Source organism: Dipodomys merriami, unplaced genomic scaffold, assembly GCF_024711535.1.
Source record: "Dipodomys merriami isolate MVZ:Mamm:240054 unplaced genomic scaffold, mDipMer1.0.p SCAF_20, whole genome shotgun sequence".
NCBI lineage: Eukaryota > Metazoa > Chordata > Mammalia > Rodentia > Heteromyidae > Dipodomys > Dipodomys merriami.
In genome coordinates, this window is record NW_027203382.1 from 20,414,563 (window position 1) to 20,441,558 (window position 26,996).

A 26,996-nucleotide genomic window follows, 5' to 3' on the forward strand; every position below is an offset into this window, starting at 1 on the left:
AACAAAGCAAAAGCCACAAGTGGATTTATGGTTCAAGTGGTAGAGTACCAGTCTTAAGCAAAAAAAACTAAGAACAGAGTATATAGTTTTGTACTTAGGAGATCCAAATTTTTTCTTAATAATAAAGCTATTCCAATATTCTTACTTCAACCTGTACTTTTATTCTCTTTCATTGGTTGGACAGTAGCATTTCTTGACCTCTAAATGATTCATTTCCCCGGCTTGTAACATTTTTGAATAGCTCTAATGACTTAAAATGATGTTTGGTATATTGAGTTAAAATTTGCCTTATTGTAACTTTGATCCAAGAGTTACGTTCTATCTTCTTTAATTATATAAAATAAGAACAAGCCGTCTACCACCTGACAGCTTATTGCATATTTAGTCTTTTCCTTTTGCAGACTGTAGTATATCACTGATACTTCCAACCATTGCTTGTGACTTGTCTTTTTTCCCCTTCATCTTTCTATGTCTCCTACTTATTTAGCTAATATGTGAGATTTAACAACTTGGATCTTCTGGCAGCAGTCAAATACACTATTACTTTTATACTCAATTTGTAGTCAACTAAAAATCTATGTTTTTTTTTTTTGTTCTTGTGCTGGTCCTGGAATTTGAACTCAGGGCTTGGGCTCTGTCCCTGAGCTTTGCAACTTGAGCCATTTGGAGATAAGACACTCAAGGAATTTTCTGCCCAAACTGGCTTTGAACCATGATCCTCAGATCTCAGCTTCTTGAATAGTGATGATTTATAGGCATGAACAACTGGTGCCCAGCAGTATCTCTCCTTTCAGTTGGTCTATTGCTAACTTATATTTGTCATTATATGTAAGCTGTTTATCTGAGATTTAAAAATATATTTTATACTAGTGGCACATACCTGTAATTTTAACTACTCAGGAGGCTGAGATCTCAGGATTATGGTTTGGAGAACAGGTAAACAAGTCTGTGAGATTCTTCATTTAACCAGCTAGTCTTGAGTGAGAAAACCAAGTAAGAGCATGAGGCCCTGAGTTCAAGCCCCACTATAGACACACACATACACACACACACACCCCACCCCCCACACAAAGGTTTTTTAAATTTATTTTTTAGTTAATTTTATTGTATTTAAGACAATTTCAGTTATTTTGGGGGTATGCCAGTTTAGCAATTTAAGTATGCTATTTTCTTAGTTTTATTTTTGGATTTGATGATTATGCTCTAAATATTTATCTAAAATCAAAGAGTTACTCTAATTTCTTTCATCTGGACTTCGTGAAGTCAAGACATTTTATTGTATTCTGTCATTGATTGAGGCATCTGAGGAGTACAAATGCTTGTTAGTGCAATTGATTGGAAATTTTATATCTGGAGATTAGTTTAGTAGAGGCTTCCTATGTTTCCCCCATTAATCTATTGATTGTTTTTGTTTCTGTAATTTACCTTAAAATTTTTTTTAATTTAATTTAATTTTATTTGTGAACATACTGTACAGAGGGGTTACAATTACATGGGCAGGATAATGCGTACATTTCTTACCAAGCATTGCAGCCTCCTCCTTTGTTTACCCTTCACATCCCTTCCCAGCCTCCCCCCTCCCCCCCATTTACCTTAAATTTTTAAGTTTAAAATACACATTACTGAGGAATCAGAAAAATTTCACCTAAATTTGAAAACTAGATGTTTTCTGGTATCTAAAATCTTAACTTTTTAAAAGCTTTTCAGAATAACCTGAATTTTAATTAGGAAACTTCACCTACATGAACATTCTTTCACTGAGAAATACACATAATATGGATTCTTTTACTATACATTGAAAAATAATGAAAAGAAACTGTAAAGTTCTTAATAAAAGTATTGTAAGCTGCTATTTAATAATTTACTTTCATAGGTAATAATAGTTTACTTTTATTTTATAAGCCATAAACATTGTAATTTTTATTGGTTTTTGGTAGCCACAAAAATAAAAGAGTTAAATCTTTATATTGAGATGGAGAACAATAATAGAATATTTTATAAAATTATTTTATTACTTTGAGGCACATAGATAATTTTATGTTAGCTACCATTGTCACATATCATATTTATATTTTTCTTACATTATACTTTAAAATGTTTTTTCTCCCTCCTTATCTCATTTCCATAATATTGACCAATTAAAATGCTGTTTTCTCTCTCAGTTAAAATGCCGTTGTCAAGAATATCTTAATGTACTCTCTCTCTATTCTGAAATCTTGATGTTCTTACTGCCTGCATCATATATATTGTATACTATCTTGTATTATTGATTTGTGTGTGTGTGTGTGTGTGTGTGTGTGTGTGTATATTGTATACTATCTTGTATTATTGATTGTGTGTGTGTGTGTGTGTGTGTGTGTGTGTGTGTGTGTGTGTGTGTGTGTGTGTGTGTGTGTATATGTGTATACCAGTCTTGGAACTTGAACTCAGGGCCTAGGTGCTGTCCCTGAACTTCTTTTGCTCAAGGCTTGCACTCTACCCGCTTGAGCCATAGTTCCATTTCCTGATGTTATTTTTAATTACGTATTTTGTCACATTAACAAGTCTGCAAATTGCTTAAGGGCTTGTATCTCTTTTTCTTTTGAATAAACCCTAGAATAGTACTAGTAGCTTACTATTGATGGTGCTTAGCATATTAAGTGTGTATCTGTACAGTTTCTTAGGATATTTGAAAATAGTTCTTGTTTCTGACTTTATATGATTAAAATTATCTTTATGCTGCTAATTTGTGAAACTCTTGAAGTGAAGATAATTTCTTTGGATATATTGCCACATATTCTGTATTAGGGAATCCTAAATTAATGATGTTTCATTGCTTCTCAGCTCTTTCTTTATACAAAGCAAATGCTTTAGAGTTGTCTAATGAAGAGATGAATAAGTAGTTTTAAGAAGCAAATGCTGTTCATGTCTAAATGTATTATTAAATAAAGTAAGGCTAGGAAATGACTTAAGCCCATGAAAGAAATCCCTTTGACTCTGATTATGTTATTTGCAATTTTTAAAAAATAATTATTTTAAAACGATTACTACATATTTATATCTTTTGAAAATCAGAAAGAAAAATTATCTTTTTTTTTGAGTTGGGGTTCTGTTTTAAACACCTGCTCATTTCTTTTGGGGCATTAAATTCTGGATCCTGTTTTTATATAGGTGTTTTTTTCTGAAACATTTCTCTCTCATTCTTTCTGTGTCCTAAGTACAGGCCAGTGACATTGGCAGAATTTGCTATGAGAAGCACTCTTCCAGAATTCCTTCAGGGAAGGTAAAAACTGGATTATAAACACTAACCTTACTTAATGGTGCATATTAATGTGTATCCTTAAAATATAACAGTGTTGAATTAGGTCTAAGTAAAGACATCATGAGTGCATCATAGATGAACACTGGAATTTGGCTAGAAGTAAGGGAAGAACCGGGAATGATGAAAGAGGTAGATGTAAGAAAGCATAGAGACAAAATGCTGAAATAAGGACCCAGGTTGACCGATTGTAACAATGAGACATACAGACACTATGTTAAAAAGGAAATTTAAAGCTTTGGGGATGCGGGGGGGCGGAGGGGGAAGGGGAGGGAAAAGTTGCAGAGGTGGGGAGGGAAGGAATAGTAAGGGGAAAAACAAAGGAGGGGGGGTAACAATGCTCGATAGGAAATGTACTCATTACCTTACTCATGTAACTAACCCCTCTGTACAGTATCTTTACAATAAAAAAATTTTAAAAAGAAAGGATAGAGAATGTAAAGTGAATGGGAAAGGGAAGACAATTATAAAGCAGAGTAGAACTCACATGTGCAAAGATTAGGGAGAGATTAACGGGAAGAAGTAAGAAAAATATTTGTGGTAAAAGTAGGAAGAAAGTTATTTTCAGTGGTTAGCTGCCAGAGGGGAAAAACTTAGAATGTTTTGAAACATTTTCCATTCATCTTATTTTCTCAGGTTACTTATAATTTGCATTATTTAGAAAGAAGGTGATTTCTTGGATATAGTCTTTGGACATAACTTACTATTAAATATTATTATTCAATTGTGTGTAAGGAAAATATTTATAATAATCTATAGTAGCTTAGGGATGGAGATATGAACTTATGACTGCATTGAAAATTTTGTTTGTTGATCACAGAAGATTAGTGATATATAGAAGAGCATAAAGTAACAAGTCTCTTACCCACTGTATTAACTTTTTTTTTTTTTGTCAGTTGTGGGAACTGTCCCTGAGCTCTTCAGCTCAAGGCTAGCGCCACTTCCAGCTTTTTCTGCTTATTTTCCTCTGCTTTTTCCTCTGGTACTGAGGAATGGAACCCAGGGCCTCATGCATGAGGGGCAAACACTCTACTGCTGGGCCATCTTCCCAGTCCCTGTAATAACTTTTAAAATAAATTTTGCCATTTAGGTTCAAGGCAAATTTAGTGGATGGCACCAATAATTCCCATATACCTCTTAATCCCACCCATGCGTTTCCTCCCCATCATTAGCACATCTCACCAGCGTGTTACATTTGTTACAGTGATGAGCCGGAACTGACATATCATTATCATATCAAGTCTGTAGTTTGCAGTAGGGTTCACTGTGTGTAGTGTGTATTCCAAGACTTTGAACAAATACGTAATAGCTGGGGGAAGGGAAGAGATAGTGGGAGAACAACAAAGGAGGGGGTAACAATGCTCGACAAGAAATGTACTCATTACCTTACTTATGTAACTGTAACCCCTGTGTACAGCTTCTGTACAATAAAATAAAAATAAAAACAACAACAAAAAATGTAGTGTGTGTTCACCCTATTACCTTACAGAATGTTTCATTGCCTTAAAAATTCTTTTAATGTCTCTTTCCCCTAACTCCTAGCAATCACTGCCAGATTTACCACTCCTTTAGTTTTACTTTTTGCAAAACGTTATATAGTTGGAGTCAAATAGTAGCCTTTTTAGACTGACGTCTTTCATTTGGTCATATATATTAACATTAGCATGGTATAACTATCCATTGTCTGACTCTGCCAGAGAGTTTTCTTCATTCACCTACTGATGATCATATTGTTGACTTTCCAATTGTAGAGCTTCTAGATAAAGTTACCATAAACAACAGGTGTGCGTGTATGTGTGTGAACTTAAGTTTTCAGTTTATTTGCTAAGGTACATAATTGTTAGATCATATGGTAACTAGGTAAGAAGGAGCCAAACCCATCTTCTACCATTGTGCATTTCCTCTCTTGTTATACATTCTTACCAGCTTTTAGTGTTGTTAGCATCCACCGCAATAACTTTCTAATACTATATACTATATGTTTCCATTGTTTTGTGTGTATACGATTAAATATTGTAACATAATGATTTCCATAGATTAGGTCATATAAGTTTTTCCTTACCCCCATTTTTAGTTACTAGTAAAATAAAATTCTACATAAAGTACAGAGTCATAGTTGTACAATCCAAAGGCATGTAAATTGTTAAAGTTTCAAGATTCTTTTTTTTAAATAAGTTTTTTATTGTGAAAATACTGTACAGAGTGATTACAGTTACATGAGCTAAGTAATTAGTACATTTCTTATCAAGCATTGTTGCCTCCTCCTTTGTTTTTCCCCTACCATTCCTCCTTTGGTGTTGGGTATTGGTGGTTCATACCTGTAATCTTAGCTACTTAGGAAGATTATGGTTTGAGACCAGCCTGGCAAGAAATTTCACTAGACTCAATCTTCAAAATAACCAACAAATAGCCAGCTCAAGTGGTAGAGTACCAGCCTAACCAGTAGGAAGTTCTGAGTACTGAGCTCGAGCCCTAGTACCACACCTCTGTCTATCTTATCTGTCTGTCTGTCTATAATATGCATTTATAATGTGTTAATATATGTGTATTTATATACATATATGTGTTCATGTAAATACAAATAAATATGTATGTATTTTATATATTTTGGGGGGAAATAACTTGCAAAGCACAAATGGTGTGAACTGTGACTAAATACAATGCAAAATTAAATAAGAGCTTCACTAAAGGTACTAATTTCAGACATATATCCCAATAATTTTCTATAGGAAAGATTTAATATTATTTGAATGTTTCTTATAAACTGTTTGAGTTTTATCTGTTTTCATTTTTCTCACAAAAGTGCTATTGCACAATAAAATTGAAACTTTTCAAATTTTCCTCAATTTAAACAATGGTTCACCTGGTTAAAAATAATCAAAATAGAATATTATAAAATATGAAATCAGTTGTTTTTAATTAGAACATGAATTTGGCCTAGTTAATTTCAAGAAGGAAGAAGTCTTACTGTTACGTAAGTTTTATTCCTTAAAGAAGATTTACTATAGATTAAAATAAGTAAAACAGATAATATCTCATTCTAATTATTTTTAACCCGATTATGGATATTTAGTTACTACTAGTGCCTTGACTATTCATATTTGAATATGTGAAGAATTGTCATTTGACATAGATGAAAACTTCTTTGGAAAGTTTTTTTGTTTTTGGTTTTTAAGTTTTTTTTTTTGAAACCTTGTATAGCCTCTAAATTTAGTCTAAATTATTGGTTAGTGCTAAATTGATACATTCTGTTTACTGAATTGTATTTAGCTATTAGGAAATTTCTATCAATAGTAATTGATATCAATTAAATCTTGGTGTCCATTGTTACTTCCAGCACAAAACAGAACTCATTTTCTAACTTGGAGAAAGTAATTCATTACCTTCTATTGATCTCATATCAAAATTAAAGATGCCACTTGCTAGAAAATGGTAAACTCTTCTAAATGATAAATATGCTTGATATGAAAATATGGTAACAATTTTTGTCATTATGTTTTTTTCCTAGTGCTTCATATTATTCTTTCCATGCAGATAATCATTTAATATAATTTTAATAATTTGGCCAAGTAGAAAGTCATTACTTTTGTAACCTATCACTTTTTGGGGATAAGTGGGTGGTAGTAGAGTACTTATCTTTATTCAGCCACCTTAATCTGACTGCACTTATAAATTGTTAATAGTTTGTATTGTTAAAATTACCTATTCCATTGTTATGGAGAGTTTGTAATAGTTTTTACTTTAGTACCAATTTAGCTCTACTTTTGGAATGTGAAAGGGCCTCTACTGGATGCCCTTGGTATTCACAGAAAACTGTTCTAAGAATAGTCCAGTTTCCTACCACTGTGTGAATAGTTTCTTCGTTCTGGTACAAAAGATCCCAAGGCAGATTGTGGAGTTGTTGTTACTACTACTACTACTACTATTTTGTATAGTTAAGTCTTTCTGTACTCTATCCCATAAATTCTAGCTTCTTCACCCTCTATCAATTTGATATTTCGACCCCAATTTAAGAGACACTCATCTGTAAGACTACCCTTGTGTGTTAGGGTTTCCCTTCTCTGAACTATATTCTGGAGTGTGCCCTGTGGCAGGAAAAGGAAAGAATAGGATTTGCCCCAGTTTATTTCTCTGTGCTCAGGTATGATAGACCTGCACTGCTTGTTGTCCAATGTGTGATATCATCTGGGAAGCAAAAACTAGTTGCTAGTTTTTACAACAGGATGACAAATACAGCCTCACTTCCTTCTTCATGGCACAAGTGGAAGTCTGGTGTCTGGTGTTAGTTATGATGTTAAAACACTGAAATGGAGTATGGGACGATTACTAAGGATAGTTAGCATGTAATTGTGACTTTACTAGTGTTTGTGTAGATAGAAATTCAGTCTGCTCTCTGAGCATAACACAGAAAGTAGACCATGACTTAGTCTGTGTATGAAGATTCCATGAAAAGTGGGAGCCTGAGAATAAGCATCAGTTTGACCTGAGGTAAATACTGTTATGTGCACCCAGCACAATATTTCTAGTATATACAGTTTTACTCAAAGATAATATGGAAAATGTTTTTACTAAACTCTGAATGATTTTCTATAAATTGTTAGTTTGATTTTCTTTAAAGCAAGTTCTCATTTCTATACCTTTGTTATTTTCAGTATTTCAAAGTAGATAGAAATCATCTAAATTTTAAGCATACCTATCTTCATATGGCAGGTGTTTCTATTTTGGGGCAAAAAATACTCATCTATATGACAACAATGAAACATCAGCAAAATAATGTTTGTGTTTATGCCCAGCTATCCCTCTAATCGTAAGTCCTCCATTGATGTCCCTGTCTGTGTTAACTGATGCTAAGGATACAAAGGAATAGAAGTTGTGTGAGGCTGAGTATTAGTATTATTGTGCACTTTCACAGAGTTTTTGACACTCTAAATCTGCTTTCTAGACTAACTGTTAATGATGGGGAACTTTAAAAAGACAATGCTAGAACAGATTTCTATTTTTTCACACCTCTTTAACACCAGGTTGTAAGTGCTGTTGAACATTTGATCAGGCTGATCTAGTTTCACTGCTAATAACTGCTTACAGTCTCATGAGTTGCCTCTCAATGACTGCCAAATCTGTCTTGCAACTCTTTAGCTAGCTGTAATCCAGCTAACCATTGGCATTTAATCACCTGGGATTCACATTTGGACACTGATAAGTATCATTGGCCAACACTGGAATTATACAGTGAGTTTTAGGAATTAGAGAATCTCTTTTTGACATCTAACAAAACTCCAAAATATTTGTAAGAGGGTTAAATCTGTTCTAAATTGTGTACTTATGAGGTGTCTCTGGTCACTGATGTTGGAATTCAAGATCAGAGAAAAGGAAATAGAATTTGGATGCAAGATTGTTGATACCTAATGATTATCAATAACAAAGGACAATATTAAGAACATTCTAAGGTACTCCTCCCATCTTCTAAAATTTATCCGCTTACTTAACTTTATTTCTTCTTAAAGGATCTAAGAGGAGACAGGGAAGTTAGTGCCTTTTGACAATCTTTAAAAATAACCACAAATAAAATACGAAACTGTATTCCATACATGGCCAGTTTATTTCCTTTTAAAAATTGCTCTTTATATATGAAGATTAGCAATCACTGTGAAGGAATTCTTTGGTAGTTTCTATGCTTTGCAATAGTATATTATGGTATCAAGAGGCCATATATATAAGGATTCTGAGAGGATTCTATGAGGAAATGGGCATCCAAAAGAAAATCTTACATTTCTGCCCAGAATGCCTTGAGGCAAGGAAACCAAATGATTCTATAAGTGTCTTATGCCTGTCTAGAAGTCACTCATGTATCTGAAAATGCTTATTGAATATCACTCTTGAAGGTGCAGGAGATAAACAATTTGAAGTGATCGTAGCACTTTAATTTCAAGAGAAATTATGAATAGCTGCTTTCTGAAGCTGTTTTGCCCTGCCTTCTTCTGTCTATATATGTATAGTGAATTAACAAAAAATGTTTTAAAATTTCAATTAACTTTTTATTAATTTTCATGCTTTATGTTTATTTGAATAATTCTTTTGCTAAGTACAAGAGATAAAAATGGAAACAAAATCATTTGTCATCACTGATGTTTGAGATGAGTGTTTTGCCATATTATATGATTACTCTTGCTTTTCAGTTTCAATACTTGACCTTTTTTTTTTTAACTGTTAAAAGGATAGATTGACCAAGTGCTCGTGGCTTGTGCTTGTGGCTTATGCCTGTAATTCTAGCTTCTCAGGAGGCTGAGATCTGAGGATACCAGTTCAAAGTCAGCCAAGGCAGGAAAGGCTGTGAGACTTATACCCACTAAAACTACCAAAAAAAGCTTTAAGTGGAGCTGTGGCTCAAGTGGTAGAGCACTAGTCTTGAGCAAAAAAGCTCAGGGACAGCACCTGGCCCTGAGTTCAATCCCTAGAAGCAGCAGGCGTACGCGCACACATACACACACAGGATAGATTGCAAAATCTATTGCTTCTTCAATAGTTAGTAGACAGAGATAAGTGAAAAGCAGACAAATGCTATCATGGACACTTTGATGGACAAGGTCATTTATTGGAGTTGGACTTTTCATTATAAAAGCACTTACCTAATGTGTGTAGTTCATAACTGCCTACCTTCCAGGAGTGCTATAAGGTGCAATTTAATTAAGTGCTATCTACAAGTGGAACATATTATATGACAGTTTCCTGATAAATTTTGTTCTAAATTATATATTATTACAACTAGCATGTATAATGTAAAACATATGCTTGATGAGTCTACTTTACAAGGTTAAAAAATCCCTTTTGTGATACAAAGTCGTATCACTTTAACTATTCTATGAACTGAATTTTTAAAAATTTAGATACAGAAATAAATTTAAGTATTTTCTTTTTACCTTTCTTTCTTTTTTTTTTTTTGGTCGGTCGTGGGGCTTGAATTCTGGGCTTGGGCACTGTCCCTGCGCTTGTCAGAGCAAGGCAAGCGCTCTACCGCTTGTACAGCACCACTTCCCTGAGTTTTTTTTTCTTTAAATTAGGACATTTTTATTGGCTGTCTCTTGTGAAATGGCTTATTTTGTACAATTGAATATAAACATATATACATAGGTATGTATATATAAATGGAGTTAGGAATGCTAAGTGAATGTCTTGCCTTTTATTTATGTGTGATTTGATAATCTTGTTAACTTTGCAAAGTTATTGTGTTAGAGAACTTCATTTTTATATCTTGCTTATAATTCCTTACTTTCTATAATTCCATTCAAGTTAAGACATTTAATGTCAAATTATATGGCTAGATTAGAGAAAAATTGAGTGAAGAAAGGTCTTTGGCCTTTTTCCAAACTGTAAATTTGTTCATTTACAAGGACATTTGAGAATTGGGCATAATTAGAATCTTAAGTGACAGTCTCTGTTGTAGTTGCCTAATTAGTTAAAAGTTAATTTGTCTCACTATCATTAGATGATACCTACTGGCAAGCATGTAATGTATTTTGTGTAGGTGAATGGTAATAATAATAATCTCTAAAATTAGTAACTTTTTCCAAAGTAAATTTGAAATGACTTTGGTAATATTTTCGCAGATTTTAAAGTTCACTAATTTTAGGTAGAGAGAAACCACTAAATGTTTATTGAATGAAATATATAAATATTGTATTATACTTCTAAGAGTGAAATTAACTAATATAAAATATTTACTATAAACTCAAGCAGCTTTTAATTTTTTTATCATATTACATATTGTTGGTTACAAATATTTTTGCATTAAGGCTTTCTTTAGGTTAAGATAATTTCTTTAGGTTAAGTTCTTTTTTTTAAATTTAATTTTATTTTATTTGTGAACATACTGTACAGAGGGGTTACAATTGCATGGGCAGGATAATGCATACATTTCTTACCAAGCACTGCAGCCTCCTCCTTTGTTTACCCTTCACATCACTTCCCAGCCTCCCCCCTCCCCCCCAATCCCCATCCCCCCCCCCCACCCGCACCGACGTTGTAAAGCTCATTTTGGACATGACAACTTGTACTTCTCATTGTTGCAACAGGTCCACCTGTATCCTTAAACAACTTGTTTTTCCCCATCTCCTCCACAAGTTATACTGACATCAAATATAGTGAAAGCAGGGGTTATACTGTGGGGGAGGGACATACAAAGCAACAAAGAAATAATCGTATAGATGCATTAGAAACACATGCATGAAAGAAAAAGACATTAAAATACATATCTAAGGGTTCATTTTCCTGACATCACATTATCTGACCTTTTGTGCTTGACTCATACCTATACTAGATATTGCAAATAAGGGAAACCATGGGACCTATGTTTCTTTGGGCCTGGCTTACTTCACTTAATATAATTTTTTCCAAGTTTTTCCATTTCCTAACAAATGGGACAATGTCATTCTTTCTGATGGAGGCATAGAATTCCATTGTGTATATATACCACATTTTCTTGATCCATTCATCTACTGAGGGGCATCTGGGTTGGTTCCATATCTTAGCTATGGTAAATAATGCTGCAACAAACATAGTTGTGCTGGTAGCTTTAGTGTGGTCTTGTTTGTAAACATTTGGGTAAATGCCCAAAAGTGGGATTTCTGGGTCATAGGGGAGTTCTATGTGAAGTCTTTTGAGGAACCTCCATACTGCTTTCCAAAGTGGTTGAACAAGTTTACATTCCCACCAACAATGAAGTAAGGTTCCTTTCTGTCCACATCCCCTCCAGCATCTGTTGTTGTTAGAGTTCTTGATTTTTGCTGTTCTAACTGGAGTGAGGTGATATCTCAGTGTTGTTTTGATTTGCATTAGGTTAAGTTCTTGAGAGGGGTATTTTAGAATGGTTTTAGTTGTTGTCCTTTTTCATTGATAAGTGGTAGGTGTCAACAATATTGTATCCAAATTCTACTTCCCATCCTCTGACTTCAAATCTCAATCTTTAAGATAAGTTCATGAGATCCATTACACAACATGGTGAATGTAGTTGTAGCAATATATTGCATTCTTGAAAACTGCTGAGAGTATTTAGATTTTATGTTTTCCATCACAAAAAGTAGATAGTGAACTAATGAATATATTTATTAGCTTGAGCTAGATATTCAAAAGTATTTGCATATATCAAAACATCTTGCATAATGTTTGTTATGTTATTTACAAAGTAAAAGTAACAAAGTTGATGTTCTGTTGTCAAACAAATATCCAAATGTCCTCCTCCCTCAAAGACAGTCTTGACCAAATTAAGTCAGAAAACAAGCTAAATTATATCAAGTTTAACATTTTATATGTAGCCAAGGACCTTAGAGTTTTTGCTCAGAAAGCATGATAGTGAATTTATTATTAATTGGAAACACAAAGCTACTATGATTATTGTTAGAGGACAGTGCTGACACAGACATTTCCTTCAGGGAACATTCTGTGAATGGGACAGTGATGTTTGCTTTACTCTTGGTAAGTGCATTGATTTTACTGTTCTAATAGCTTTTCTCACCCATCTTTAGTAACTTAAACTGTAACTATATGTTTTTATTTTTCTTGAATTTTAAAAAATCTTTTAAGTAGTTGTACAAAAGGCTTTTCATCCAACAAAGCAGTTTACTGGTATGTCTTGATCAGTGTCACCCTTTCAACATTCTCACCTGTGTTTTTATAAAACTTTTCTACCAGTAGCATTAATTCATACTTCGTTTACATATTTTCTTTACATATTTGTTCATATTTTGTGACTTCATAATTTTAACAGTGAATTATGAGTGCATCTTAATTTCATTAAACATTATTCAAAAATATGTTTTCCCAACTCGTATACATGTAACTTTTTTTTTTAACCAGATAATTGGGTTGGCAATTTTTCACTGCTGTGAATTTTCTGTATGTATCACTATAAATTGTTTGGACTTCTTTTTTTTTAATTTAATTTTATTTTATTTGAGAACATACTGTACAGAGGGGTTACAATTACATGGGCAGGATAATGCATACATTTCTTACCAAGCATTGCAGCCTCCTCCTTTGTTTAACCTTCACCTCCCTTCCCAGCCTCCCCCCTCCCCAATTGTTTGGACTTCTGATTCATTTAGAACAGTATTTTAGAATAGAAATTACTGTGGAGAAGATTATAGTTTTAAAATACATAAGGAATTTCACTAAAAAGAAATATGCAATTTTTTGCAAAAAAAATCTCCCTCAGGGTGAACAAATGAAGTCATTATTATTTAGTGTACATTGTATAAAAATTGAACTATATACCTTGAAGGTAGAGATTTGAGGGGGAGATGGTAGAGAATGATAGGAGTGATACTGATAAACAAGCCTTTTACTCATAAAGCTGATTTACAGAATTGAAACCTTTATACAACTACTTAATAATAATATTAAAAAATCCTCTTTATGCTAAGCTTTAAATATTTAAGGAAAATATTCTGCAATAAAAATTTCCTGTTGAGTAGAAACTGAATTTCAGCTAAATTTTGCTTCATTTGGTGATGTATTTCACTTAGTAAGAGACCATGTTATAATTTACCTGCATTGATGGATGGGTGTCATTCCCCTTTCCTAAAATCTTTTGTGTTTAGACAGCATCCTTTTTATTTTGGCCAGTTGTGGGGCTTTGACTCAGAGTGTGGGCTCTGTCCCTGAGCTAGCATTCTACTACTTTGAACCACAACTCTACTTTTCAGTTTTCTGGTGGTTATTTGGAGATAAAAGTCTCACCAACTGGATCATAGGGGAGATCTATGTGAAGTCTTTTGAGAAACCTCCATACTGCTTTCCAAAGTGGTTGAACAAGTTTACATTCCCACCAACAATGAAGTAAGGTTCCTTTCTGTCCACATCCCCTCCAACATCTGTTGTTGTTAGAGTTCTTGATTTTTGCTGTTCTAACTGGAGTGAGGTGATATCTCAATGTTGTTTTGATTTGCATTTCTTTTATGGCTAGGGATGTTGAACATTTCTTCATGTGTCTATTGGCCATCCTTCTTTCTTCTTCAGAGAAGCTTCACTTTAAGTCTTTCGCCCACTTATTTATTGGGCAGTTGTTTCTTTGAGGATTTGTTGTTGGGTGGTTTAATTTTTTGAGTTCCAAGTATATTTTAGATATGAGACCCTTGTCCGTTGTATGGCTAGTAAAGATCTTCTCCCAATCGGTGGGCTTTCTATTGATCTTTCTAGCTATGTCATTTGCCCTGCAGAAGCTCTGCAACCTTATGCAATCCCATTTGTCTAACCTTTCTTTGATTTGTTGTGTTTCCGGGTCTCTATTCAGAAAATTTCGGCCTGAGCCAAGGAGACCTAGGGTTCTATGATCCAGCAATCCCACTTTTGGGCATTTACCCAAATGTTTACAAACAAGACCACACTAAAGCTACCAGCACAACTATGTTTATTGCAGCATTATTTACCATAGCTAAGATATGGAACCAACCCAGATGCCCCTCAGTGGATGAATGGATCAAGAAAATGTGGTATATATGCACAATGGAATTCTATGCCTCCATCAGAAAGAATGACATTGTCCCATTTGTTAGGAAATGGAAAGGTTTGGAAAAAATTATATTAAGTGAAGTAAGCCAGGCCCAAAGAAACATAGGTCCTATGGTTTCCCTTATTTGCAATATCTAGTATAGGTATGAGTCAAGCAGAAAAGGTCAGATAATGTGATGTTAGGAAAATGAACCCTTAAATATGTATTTTAATGTTTCGTTTCTTTCATGCATGTGTTTCTAACGCATTTATAAGATTATTTCTTTGTTGCTTTGTATGTCCCTCCCCCACAGTGTAACCCCCGCTTTCACTATATTTGATGTCAGTATAACATGTGGAGGAGATGGGGACAAACAAGTCGTTTAAGGATTCAGGTGGACCTGTTGCAACAATGAGAAGTACAAAATGTCATGTCAAAACCAGCTTTACAATGTCGGTGTGGGGGGGGGGAGGGGGGTATGATTGGGTGGGGGTGAGGGGGGAGGCTGGGAAGGGAGGTGAAGGGTAAACAAAGGAGGAGGCTGCAATGCTTGGTAAGAAATGTATGCATTATCCTGCCCATGTAATTGTAACCCCTCTGTACAGTATGTTCTCAAATAAAATAAAATAAAATTTAAAATTTAAAAATTTAAAAAAAAATTAAAAAAAAAAAGTCTCACCAACTTTCCTGCCTGGGCTGGCTTTCAACCATGATCTTCAGATCTTAGCCTCCTGAATAATTAGGATTAAAGGCATTAGCCACTGGTTCCTGATTTAGACAGCAACTTTTATGGTATGATTTTCCCTGCAAGTGCTTTCTGCGCATTCTTATTTTAGTGGTTTTACTGCCTGTACTGTAGGAAGCTATTCAGAAACATGTAATATCTGAATTTGAAGTTAATAGCTCCTGTTGTTGCAGTCAACTCTGTGTGTGTGTGTGTGTGTGTGTGTGTGTGGGCTCACGCACGTGTGCTCTCAGGAGCAAAAAAAGGGACAGAAAGGAATGTTGAATATGAGAGAAAGTGCGACATTATAATCCAATATATAACAATAATAATATCTTAATGGATGTGAGCTAGCTGAAATTATAACAGAAATTATTTACTGTACTCTAATTCTTCTAATACTATAAGGAAAGCGTTCTTCTTCTCATTTGAAAACTGAGCAAACCAAAACCCACAGAATTTGTATTTTGTTTATATGGACACAGTACCATAAAGAACAGATAGAGAAGGTGAATCTTAACTTTGGAAATGATCAATTTAAGAGAAAAATTTCTTGTTAGAGCTTCAAATAGTAATTTGGAGAGACAGATTTGGAACTTGGAAAAGTGAATAGGGATACAAGTGTAAATTCCAAAGATTCTATGAATATGGAATCACAATAAAACCTTTCACTTTTTACAATTAATAATATGTGGAAATAAAAGATTAAGATAAGTTTGTTAGCTATTATGGGCGTATCATACCAGAATAATTTGCAGCTTATCTCTGTATTTCTCCCTATGTCCCTTTTATAGAATAGGGAGCCTGACATGGGAAGCATTAATTTTGTTAAACAGAGGCTGCAGAATATTATTAGGAGGCAGTATTATAATAGGTTTTCTCAGGCCTGCCCTCCTCCATCACCTTGTTGGTAATGAGCTGCTACAGCACAGACTCTAACTAGGAGGATAGGCTCAAACTTATGGAATGTATTTCAAAATAACACATTATTTTGAACCGTTTTTTAAAAATTGATTCTGGGACCTTCCCAATACATTCATTCATTCATTCTTCATTTTTTAATTTTAGAATCTATTTATACCCATAGAAAGAGAAAATTGGCCAATTGCCTTTATTTTTATTTCTAATTTGATATCCTTTCTATTATTTAATTTATTTGGAAAAAAGCAGGCAAAATGTATTAGTACCTTTACTATTACAAGGGAGAGGTCATACAAGTATAGGGAAGTAACTTACTTGACTTTAAGGAATGTGGGCCCAGAACATAGGAATTAAAAAATAATAAGCCATGAGGGATTACCTGAAACTGTATTTCTTCCCTTTTAGCCATTCGGGGGTACTGTCTTTTTTTTTTTTTTTTTTTGGGTCCGGTCGTGGGGCCTGAACTCTGGGCCTGGGCGCTGTCCCTCAGCTTTTCAGCTCAAGGCTAGCGCTCTACCACTTGAGCCACAGCGCCACTTCCGGCTGTTTTCTTTGTTGCTTATGTGCTGAGGAATCAAACCCAGGGCCTCAGGCATGAAAGGCAAGTGCTCTACCACTGAGCCACCTTCCCAGCCCCGGGGGTATTGTCTTATGGACAATTTTGAGGCTTTCCAGTTTACCTAGATTTCCTAATTCTCCCTTTTCAAGATAAATTTTACCATCCTGATCAGTGAATGCTATGATCGGATTGAGTGTAGTTAGTGGAGAGGCAGTGTGTGTGGTATATATGTGTTTGAATAGTGTGTCAGAAATCACCAACAGGAATGTTTGTTTGAAACTACAGGAATATTCCAATACCTGTATCTTTTGTAATACACTCTGGGGATGAGCCAAAGTTCTACTGTGAAACATGGCTTGCTGGAAGGAGCTGTAAATATCTCTCATATTAAGATGGGGAAGAGAGTTGAGAAGTACTGGCTGACACAGGAAGAGTCATTTCATTTGAAGAGATAAGATGTTTCTAAATTGCATTTATGTAGTATACTTTAGTAGTATACTTTTAATCTCTGAGTAACTTTAACATAAGTCTGCTTAAGGTGATTAGTAACTAAAAATAACTCTCATTTTATATATTTGGGAGTTTCAGAATGGGGAAAGAAAAACTTACTTTGCCCAAGCTTTTTTAAAATGAAAAAATGCATGGTATATTTTCATGAAAATAAACTCTATCACTTTTGCAAATATCATCAACCTTTAACAATCAAAAACTCTCTTGGCAAGAGAAATGGTAAAGCTATACAGAATTGTGGTTATTGTTACATTGTATTGTTTACTGTAAACCTGGTTTAATATTGGTAAATACAGTGTAGCAGAAACTGAACTGTTGTGAGCTATCTGGGCATCCATCCAAGATATCATTAAAAATACTGCCACATACTAATTTGGGTTTATGAATAATATTTTAACAGCTCAAACTGAAATTGAGCCACATGATGTATCTTAAAAATTCTTAATCCACTAGGTGAGAGTAGTATAAGGATTTATTGTATTCTCAATATTCCATATTTGAATAATAAACTGTAAGGACCCATATGCTTAACGTGATCTTCAATCTTTAAAGTTTATATAACACTGATGGTTTGCTATGAATTCAAGTGCATTATGAATTAAGATACTAATTGATATAACAAACCTAAAGAATAAGGAGAAGTTGCTAAACCAGTGTTAAAATAGATAGTCAACAAAAATTTGGCATATAGTTTTACAAAGAATTAGGATTTACTTTAATATTCATCAAAAAGATTGAAGGACATAAAATTGTTGGAAAAGCCTAATAACTAAATTAATATTTCTTGCTAAAAACATACTTTTACCTTAAAATAGGATTTGGGGTTATTAATTTTGGGTTATAAAATACTATGTTAAGGGGCTGAGAAAGTGGCTCAGAGGTAGAGCTCTTGTCTTGCATGCATGAGGCACTGGGTTCAATTCCTCAGCACCAGAAATAGTGCTGTGGCTCAAGTGGTAGAGCACTAGCCTTGTGCTGAAGAGCTGAGGGACAGTGCCCAGGCTCAGAGTTCAGGCCCCACGACACACACACACACACACACACACACACACACACACACACACACACACACACACACACACACACACACACACACACACACACACTTAAGTATAACAAAGTGAATGATGATTGGTTTGTGGATAATTTGAGAAAGAAATCTATATTTAGTTATTTATTTCTAAAGAAAGATATATTTATCTTTTCTTTCTGTGATTTGAATGAGTTCAAGTTCTTTCTGAACCTAAATATCTATAAATTCCCATTGAAAGGGCATGGGAAAATTTTATTTTCTGTCACTGTTAGTGTATAAAATATATTTGCTGTGAAAAGATGTACATAATTTTCTAAATGAATTTTAAATATTTCTCTTCTCAGTAAATGTTTTATTCATTTTCCAGGTTAGCACTCTATGTATATGAATATCTGCTCCATGTAGGAGCTCAGAAATCGGCCCAAACATTTTTGTCAGAGGTATGTTTCATATATTTTCTACGTTGTATTATCTTATATAAATGTATGAAAAATACATTGAACATTTATTTGAGAAAATTTTATGTATTATATACTTCATGCTTAATTATCAGTATGCATAATATAGTCCTTATGGTTTAAATATAAGCATTATCTCTGAAATGCCGTTTCTTTGCCACTATCCATTTAGCCCTCAGAGAAAGTCAGTTTATCTTCAAAAATTCTCTACCATACTCACAGTAACATTATTTTGGCATCATTATGGTTTTTGCTTGTTTGTATTTTTTCATGGGTAACAGTTGATTAAAAAACATTTTTGATAACTTTCAAGTTATTCTCTTTTATTTCTCCTTCCCTCTCTTCTCCTCTCCTCCTTTTCCCTCCCGTCCTTTGTCCCCCACTTTTTTCAGAAAAGGTCTGTTATATAGCCCAGGCTCACCTTGAACTTACTATACTTTACCTCATTTCCTAGAATTATAGGCACATGCTACCATGCCTCATCCCTCCTTTATTTTTTAAAAGTTTGAATTTGAACTTTCTTATAATGGTACAAGAACTTCTCCATCTTATTGATGATAAGGACAATAAAAATACTGAGTTCTGTTCTATGACTGGAATATAATCTACCGAAGTACATTATGTATCTGTAACTTTTTGAAGAAATTCTTAAGTCATACCATCTTATTGCTGTTTATTCTGATTGGAACAATACCTTTAAGTTAATTTACCTATATAACTCCTGGCCACACAACTTAATGAGTAATGGAAGTAGAATTCAAACTTTATCCATGCTAATTTCAGGGCCCCTGATTTTACCTTTATATCTATTATACAATATGATAGTCACTAGCCATATGTGGAGTTGGAGCATTTCAAATGTTTATGTTTATATTTTGAACTGCTATGTTTATATTATGAAGGCTTATTTTGAACAAAAAATAACAAAAATATCATTAATACTTTTGAAATTTTGGTCACACTAGATTTTGGATATATTGAGTAAAATAAGATACTATTACTAAAACTAATTTTACCTTTATGTTTTGACATATGGCTATTAGAACATTTAAAATTACATATGTGGTTCTCATTTGTGGCCCATGTTTATTTTTCTTTTGGACAGTGATACTTGAAATAGCATGCGTCTAATGATCTCACTAGTTTGGTCTCGAGTAACCAGGAGATACAATAGGGAACCCAATTCTCATAGTGTCTTGCAATGAGGGATAGATACCTTTCCTAAAATAAATTTGTACATAAGTTACTTAACACACAATCCTTTTTCTAGTTAGTTTATGTGAATTAGTTAGGCCTATTTGCAAATTAGGAATATTAGAGATTTGGTCAGAACATGTAAAAAGTATTGTTTTACCATAGCAGGAATATAAGCCTTTTAGTGAAAAGTTATTCAAGTCAAACAGAAGTTGACTGTCTGTGTTTCATTAAATAATTAATTAGAAGACATTGGGTTATGATCTTTCTACTATCTTCAATATTTGCTATTACAAAGGAAGTAATTTAAATTGCAGAAAGGGTGTCCTTAATACTTTACTCTTAATGACTGCCAACTTATTTAAAACAAAAGCCAACACTGGAGATTTAAACTATTATTCTAACACATTGATAACTTGATGAAAGAATTTACTGATCTCCTATTTTTGCTTCAAATACCTTTTTAAATTGGTTGACCTTACGGAATCCTCAGGGACTCCCAAAACTATATTTTTCACTGTCATTATAGTTATTAAACTTTATGACAAAAGGAAAATGTTGCTATTTAAGGAAGTTTAGATATTTGGATTCAAATGAGTTATATGGTATCTAGATAACTTGATACTATATTCATAGACCCTGAGTTTAGTAGAAAACTGATATACAAATTTCTAAGACTGTTTGGTAGAAATGGAATTAGAATTTCAGAACAGACTTACACATTTTGACAAGTATTTGCTATGATTTTATTTTCTCTGGCTGCATTTGAAGTACAAAAACCAAAGCGTCTCTGGATTATTCGTCAGGCTGAATTTTATGAAAGAAATTAGTTAAACTGAAAACAGATGACAATGGACTCTTGGTTTCTGCAGTTGTATGAGTCCAAGTAGATTATCACTGAGGAAAAATAAATTAAGGTCAAGATGCATTGGCTCAATACTCTTAAAATTATTCAAGTTTACATATATCTTATTATGTACAGTATGAGCTATATATATTTATATATATAAATATATATTTAAATTATATATAATTTAAAATATAATGGTAATAGGCTACATTATTGCCACAAAGTTATATTGTACACATTAATACTGTACCCTGAAAACCAAATCCTATTTTAATATTCTTTATCTCAAATGCTGTGGTTGCTTTTATTTTGTCCATAATGCCATGCAAGTTCTATTAATGAAGAAGACACTCACCTTGGAAAAATCTATTTTTACTTTATCACATTAAATAGGCAAATGATATTTTTTTTGGCTTGGAAGGATTACCATAACTTTTATGTGTATTTTGAGCATCATATTTTTTCTGGGACATATTTTTACAACACTAATTTTGCAACATTTCTTAACACTCGCATTTCACACAGTGAAACACAACTGAAGTAAACACCAGACAGTTTCTTTCCATCAGCTGAACTGTTCTGTGTGTAAATGAGAATAGAGTTTTCTTTCTTTTTTAAATTAACGTCAATTGTTGCCTAAGAAGTTTTACTTTGATATATCCATATATGTATAAATGTCCCTTAATCAGACTTACTTTCGGTGTCACTCTCCCTCATCTTTTTCCAAACCAATATAAACAAACTTTTTGCTTTTATTTTTACACCTGTACATAAATGTTTTTGACGATATCAGCCTCCTTCGTCCTCCTAGTTTGCCTTTCCTCACTAGTCCCTGCACCCCAGACAGGACGTTTTCCCTCATTCATTTGTGTTAAAGTGCATGTTAAATATTTCAATAACCTTCATCAGGGTATTTCACATATACATATAATATAAAGTAATTAGATTGACCTCACCTACTCTTTGCTTTCCCCAATCCTGCACACCTCACAGCTTTCAGTGAGTTTGGTTTTGCCATCTTCATTAGCAGATATGGTATATTTCAGTATTGCTTACCATCTAATACTCTTTTCCTTCTCACCATCTAATGTGCTCAAACATTGCTACAAATACAAACATGTTGTATTTGCTTGATGTATTAAATAGCTGTAGAGTATCTGAGCTGTTTCCATAGCTTGGCTATTGTGAATAGTGCTGCAATGAATATGAGTGTACTGATTTACATTCCTTTGGATAAATGCTCAAGTAGTTGCATTGAGTTTTTTAGGAAATTTCTATACTGGTTTACACAGAGGTTGCATTAGTTTATATTTCCAACAACAATGTGTAAGTGTTCCCCTGCATACTTGCCAATATTTATGGTTGTTTGTTGTTATTGTTGTTATTTATTGTTCTTTGTTATTATTATTGTTTTTGATGATGGGTAATCTTACTAGAGTTGCCTAGTTTGATTCATCTTTCCTTTATGCCAGGGTTATCAAGCATTTCTTTATATATTTATTGGACATTTGTGCTAGTTTTGAGAAGCATGTGTTTAGCACATCTGTCTATTGAAGGTTACTAATTCTTGGGAGTTTTGCTTTTTGAACTTCCTGTATATTCCTGTTATTAAGCTCCTTGCACATGTATAGTTGGCAGATAGTCTTTCCAATTTTGTAATCTAGTTTTTATTTTGATTTAATTCTATCTGTCAATCATTGTTTTTACTTGCTGAGCTATTGCGGTTCTATTTAGGAATTTACTGCCTATGCCTATGCCTATGCCTCCCATGTTTTTTTAAAAAAATATTTCCTGTAATACTTTCAGATCTAACATAAGATCCTTAATCCACTTTGAGTTGATATTAGTATAGAGTAAGAGATTAGTTTCAGTCTTTGCATGCAGAGTTTATTCAGCATTATTTGTTGAAGTGGTTATCTTTTCTCCATGTGTTTTAGATCTTTTGTCAAAAATATTATGGCTTTAGCTTCATGGATTTATTTTTGCATTTTCTCATAATCTTCTCATAATCTGCTGATCTTTGTGTCTGTTTTTGTGCCATTACCATGCTGTTCTTGTTATTATGGCTCTGTAGTATAATTTGAAGTCTGATATGGTGATCTCTCAAGTGTTACTTTTTTGCTCAAGATTGTTTTGGCTATTTGGGGTCTTTTAAGCTTCCATATGAATTTTAGGATTGACATTGGTATTTTGTGGGGATTGCATTGAATCTGTAGATTGCTTTTGGCGGTCTAGCCATTTCATAATATTGATTCTGCCAATCCCTGAGCATGGATGTTCTTTCCATCTTTTTCCATCTTTCTCTTGAAGGTTTTATAGTTTTTGTAGAAAGCTTTCACTATTTTGATTAAATTTATTAATAATTCCCCCCAAACTATTGTGAATGGAATTGTGCTCCCAGTTTCTTCCTCAGCCTGTTCATTGTTGGTATACAGAAAAGATTCTTTTCTTATGTTGATTTTGTATTCTGCTACACTGTTGAAGATGTTTATAAGATCTAGGAGTTTTGGGGTGGAACTTTTAGGGTCCTTTAGTTATAGGATCATAATATCTGCAAGTAGAAATAATTTTATTTTTTTTCCTTCTTTGCATCCCTCTTATTTTTTCTCTTGCCTTATTGCTCTGGCTTTGAATTCCAGTTTTATGTTGAAAAGAAGTGGAGAGAGTTTATATCATTCCTAACTTAGAGGAAATGATTTTGGTTTTTCTCCATTTATTATAATTGTACATAGGTTTGTTGTATGTAGCCTTTATTGTGTTGATATGCATTTTTTCGATTCCATTCCTTATTTGTTCAGAGCCTTTATCATAAAGGAATGTTGAATTTTGTCAGAGACATTTTCTGCATCAAATGATATAAATGTATGATTTTCTATGATTTCCTTTTTATTGTAAAGACACTGTACAGAGGGGTTACAGTTACATGAATAAGGTAATGAGTATATTTCCTTTTGAGCATTCTCACCCCCCCCTTTTTTTTCCCCTACCTTTGCCTCTCCCAACTTCTCCCTCCCCCACTCCCGAAGCTGTAAAGTTCATTCTCAACATAGTGTCTTGTGCATCTCATTGTTTCAATGGCTCAACCTGTATGCTTGTTTCATCATTTTGTTATTTCTCTTCTCCTCCCCAAATTAGAAAAATGTATATACAAGATGCAGGGTACTGGAATAAAATACAATGAAAACAGGAGTTATACCACAGGGGAAGAAAATACAAAAGAAACAAAAAAATCTCATAGTACATTATAAGTACATTAAAAACAGCAGCAACAAAGATAAAACCTCTAGTGTCCCTATCTTGGGGTTCATTTCACTTATCATAATCTTTTTCTCTTTGATTTTGTTTTGTGCTGTTACATGTATTGACTTATATATGCTGAGTCACGTCTGTATTAATTGGAATGATCTTAGGATTTTTGTGTTGATTCTGTTTTTTGTGCTATATTACATTTATCAATTTATGTATGTTGAAGCAACTTTGCATACCAGAAATGAAACTAACTTGATCATGGTCTGTGATCTTATTGATGTACTGTTCAATTCTGTTAGCAGGAGAAATGTTGAGAAATTTTGTTCTGATTTTCATCAAAGAAATTGTTTAGTAATTCTGTTTTTCTGTGGTATCTTTGTCCAGCATAGGGATAAGTATAATCCTGACTTTATAGAATGACTTTAGCAGACTTCCTTCTCTTCTATTTTATGGAAAAGTTTGAGGAGTATTGGTATTGTTTTTAAAGATCTGTTAGATGACTAAAGTAGTAGATCACATGTCTAGCTTGGTTGGAATTCTGGTTCTATTCTCAGAACCACAAAGAGAAATAAAAGAAAATAAACCAAACCAACCAACCAAACAAAATTTCCTAAAGTATAACAAAAGCCTACTTGACTTTATAAAGCTATAAAGCTATGGTAGAATTTTGCCATAAATCTACTAGGTCTTGAACTTTTCATTATTAAACTATTGCTACTTCAATCCCATTTATGATTATAGATCTATTATATCTTCTTGATATAATGTAGGTCAGATACATTTAACAATATATCTATTTTGATTAGATTTTCCAGTTTTTTTGAGTATAGATTTCCCAGCTATTTTCTGTTTTTTAAAATTTTATTGTAAAGATGTTATACAGAGGGGTTACCGTTACATGAGTAAGGCAATGAGTACATGTCGATCATTGTTACCCCTTCTCTTCTTGTTGTCCCACTATCCTTTTCTTCCCCCTCCTGCCTCCCCCCAAGTTGTAAAGTTCATTTCCAATATACTGTCCTGTGTGTCTCATTGTTGCAATGGGTCATCCTGTGCCATTGTTTCACCATTTTATTATTCCCTTTCTCCTCCTCAGATTAGACAAATATATATAAAGATGCAAGATTCCAAAATCAAGTACAATGGGATATACCATAGGGGGAAGAACACAGAAAGGAAACAAAAAAAAATCACCTAGTACATTTAGAATAACAACAACAAAGACAGACCTCTTGTGTCCATATCTTAGGGTTGATTTCACTTAGCATCAGCTTATATGATCATACGTACATAGCATTTGACCTTTTCAGCTCATCTGATAAGATTATCCTATACTTATACTAATTATTGCAAATAAAGGAAAACAGATCTTCTATGTTATGTGTTTTTGTGAGTCCTGCATTTCCGCCCTATAATTTTGGGTTATATCCATCCTACAGAGTGGCTATGGGCTTGTCATTCTTTACCTTTTAGAATACCAACGTGTGTGTGTGTGTGTGTGTGTGTGTGTGTGTGTGTGTGTGTGTGTGTGTGTGTGTGTGTGTGTGTGTGTGTGTGTGTGTGTGTGTGTGTGTGTGTGTGTGTGTGTGTGTGTGTGTTGGTATTGGAGTTTGAATTGTTGCTGAGCTTCTTTGCTCACATCTGGTACTCAATTACTTGAGCCAGGCCTCTATTTCTGGCTTTTACTAGTTGATTGGAGATAAAAGTCTCTCAGATTTGTCTCCTTTGACTGACTCCCAACTGTGATCCTCTGAGTAGGTGGAATTATACTGTGAGCCACTGTTCCCAGCTAGAAACAATTTTTGTCCATTGAATCTTCATATAGTTTTTTAGTCTCTACTTAATTGATTTTTACTCTAACCTTTATTTTTTTCATCTGCTAGTTTCAGTTTGGCTAATTTTTTTTTCTAGGGATATTACTAAGGTATTTATTTGTGATCTGTTTTGTTAGTCTAGGTATTCATAGTTATAAACTTTCTTCTTTGTCCTGCCTGTACTGTATTATAAAGGTTCTGGTAGGCTGTATTTGATTTTTCACTAGATTTTAGGAACTTTTTTATCTTCCCTTTTTTTCTTCAAAGGTCCACTCATTTGACAATGTTCAGCATCTATTTGAATATTTTCTGAAATTTCTTTTGTTGTTGAACTTCAATTTTACTCTATTATAGTCTGATACAGGACAGTGTTTTTTAATATTTGCTAAGCCTTGCCTTGTGTCCTGGAAGATGATCTGTTTTGGGAAAGATCCATGGGCCTGAGAAGAGTGTGTATTGTGCAACTACTGGGTGAAATGCTTTGTTTATATTTGTCAGATCTACTTGGTTTATAGTGTCATTTAATTCTGAGTGTATTTGATGACCTATCTATTGATGAGAATGGGTCATTGGTATCTCCTGTTAGGATTGTGTTAAGGTTTGTCTGTGTAAGTCCAGAATCGTTTGTTTAATAAAGTGTGTACCATTAGGTGCATAAATATTGACAACATATCCACTTGATGGAGTGTTTCTTTTATTAATATGAAATGACTTTCTTTTGGTTCAGTCTGACCAACTTTGATTTGAAGTCTACCTAATCAGATTTGAATGTTGACTCTTGCCTGTTTTGGGAGTTCATTTGCTTGGAAGATCTTTTTTCCAACCTTTCACTTTTAAGTCAGTGTTTGTTTTTGGCAGCAACATGTTTTTCTTGTTAACAGATCCCGGTCTTGCTTTTTGAGTC

General features: G+C 33.6%; 1 protein-coding gene across 6 annotated transcripts in view; it reads left to right on the forward strand.

Moving 5' to 3' along the window:
- The window catches only part of Ssbp2 (single stranded DNA binding protein 2), a 241,525-nt gene that overhangs the window by 51,294 nt on the left and 163,235 nt on the right, over window positions 1–26,996 (forward strand). For 5 of the 6 annotated variants that reach the window (XM_070031156.1, XM_070031150.1, XM_070031151.1 and 2 more), the window contains exon 2: window positions 18,895–18,967. In XM_070031156.1, the coding sequence (XP_069887257.1) occupies window positions 18,895–18,967 (73 nt within the window). Of the gene's footprint in view, window positions 1–3,197; window positions 3,263–18,894; window positions 18,968–26,996 lie in introns of those variants that run through there. The other variant, XM_070031153.1, reaches the window with a different exon arrangement.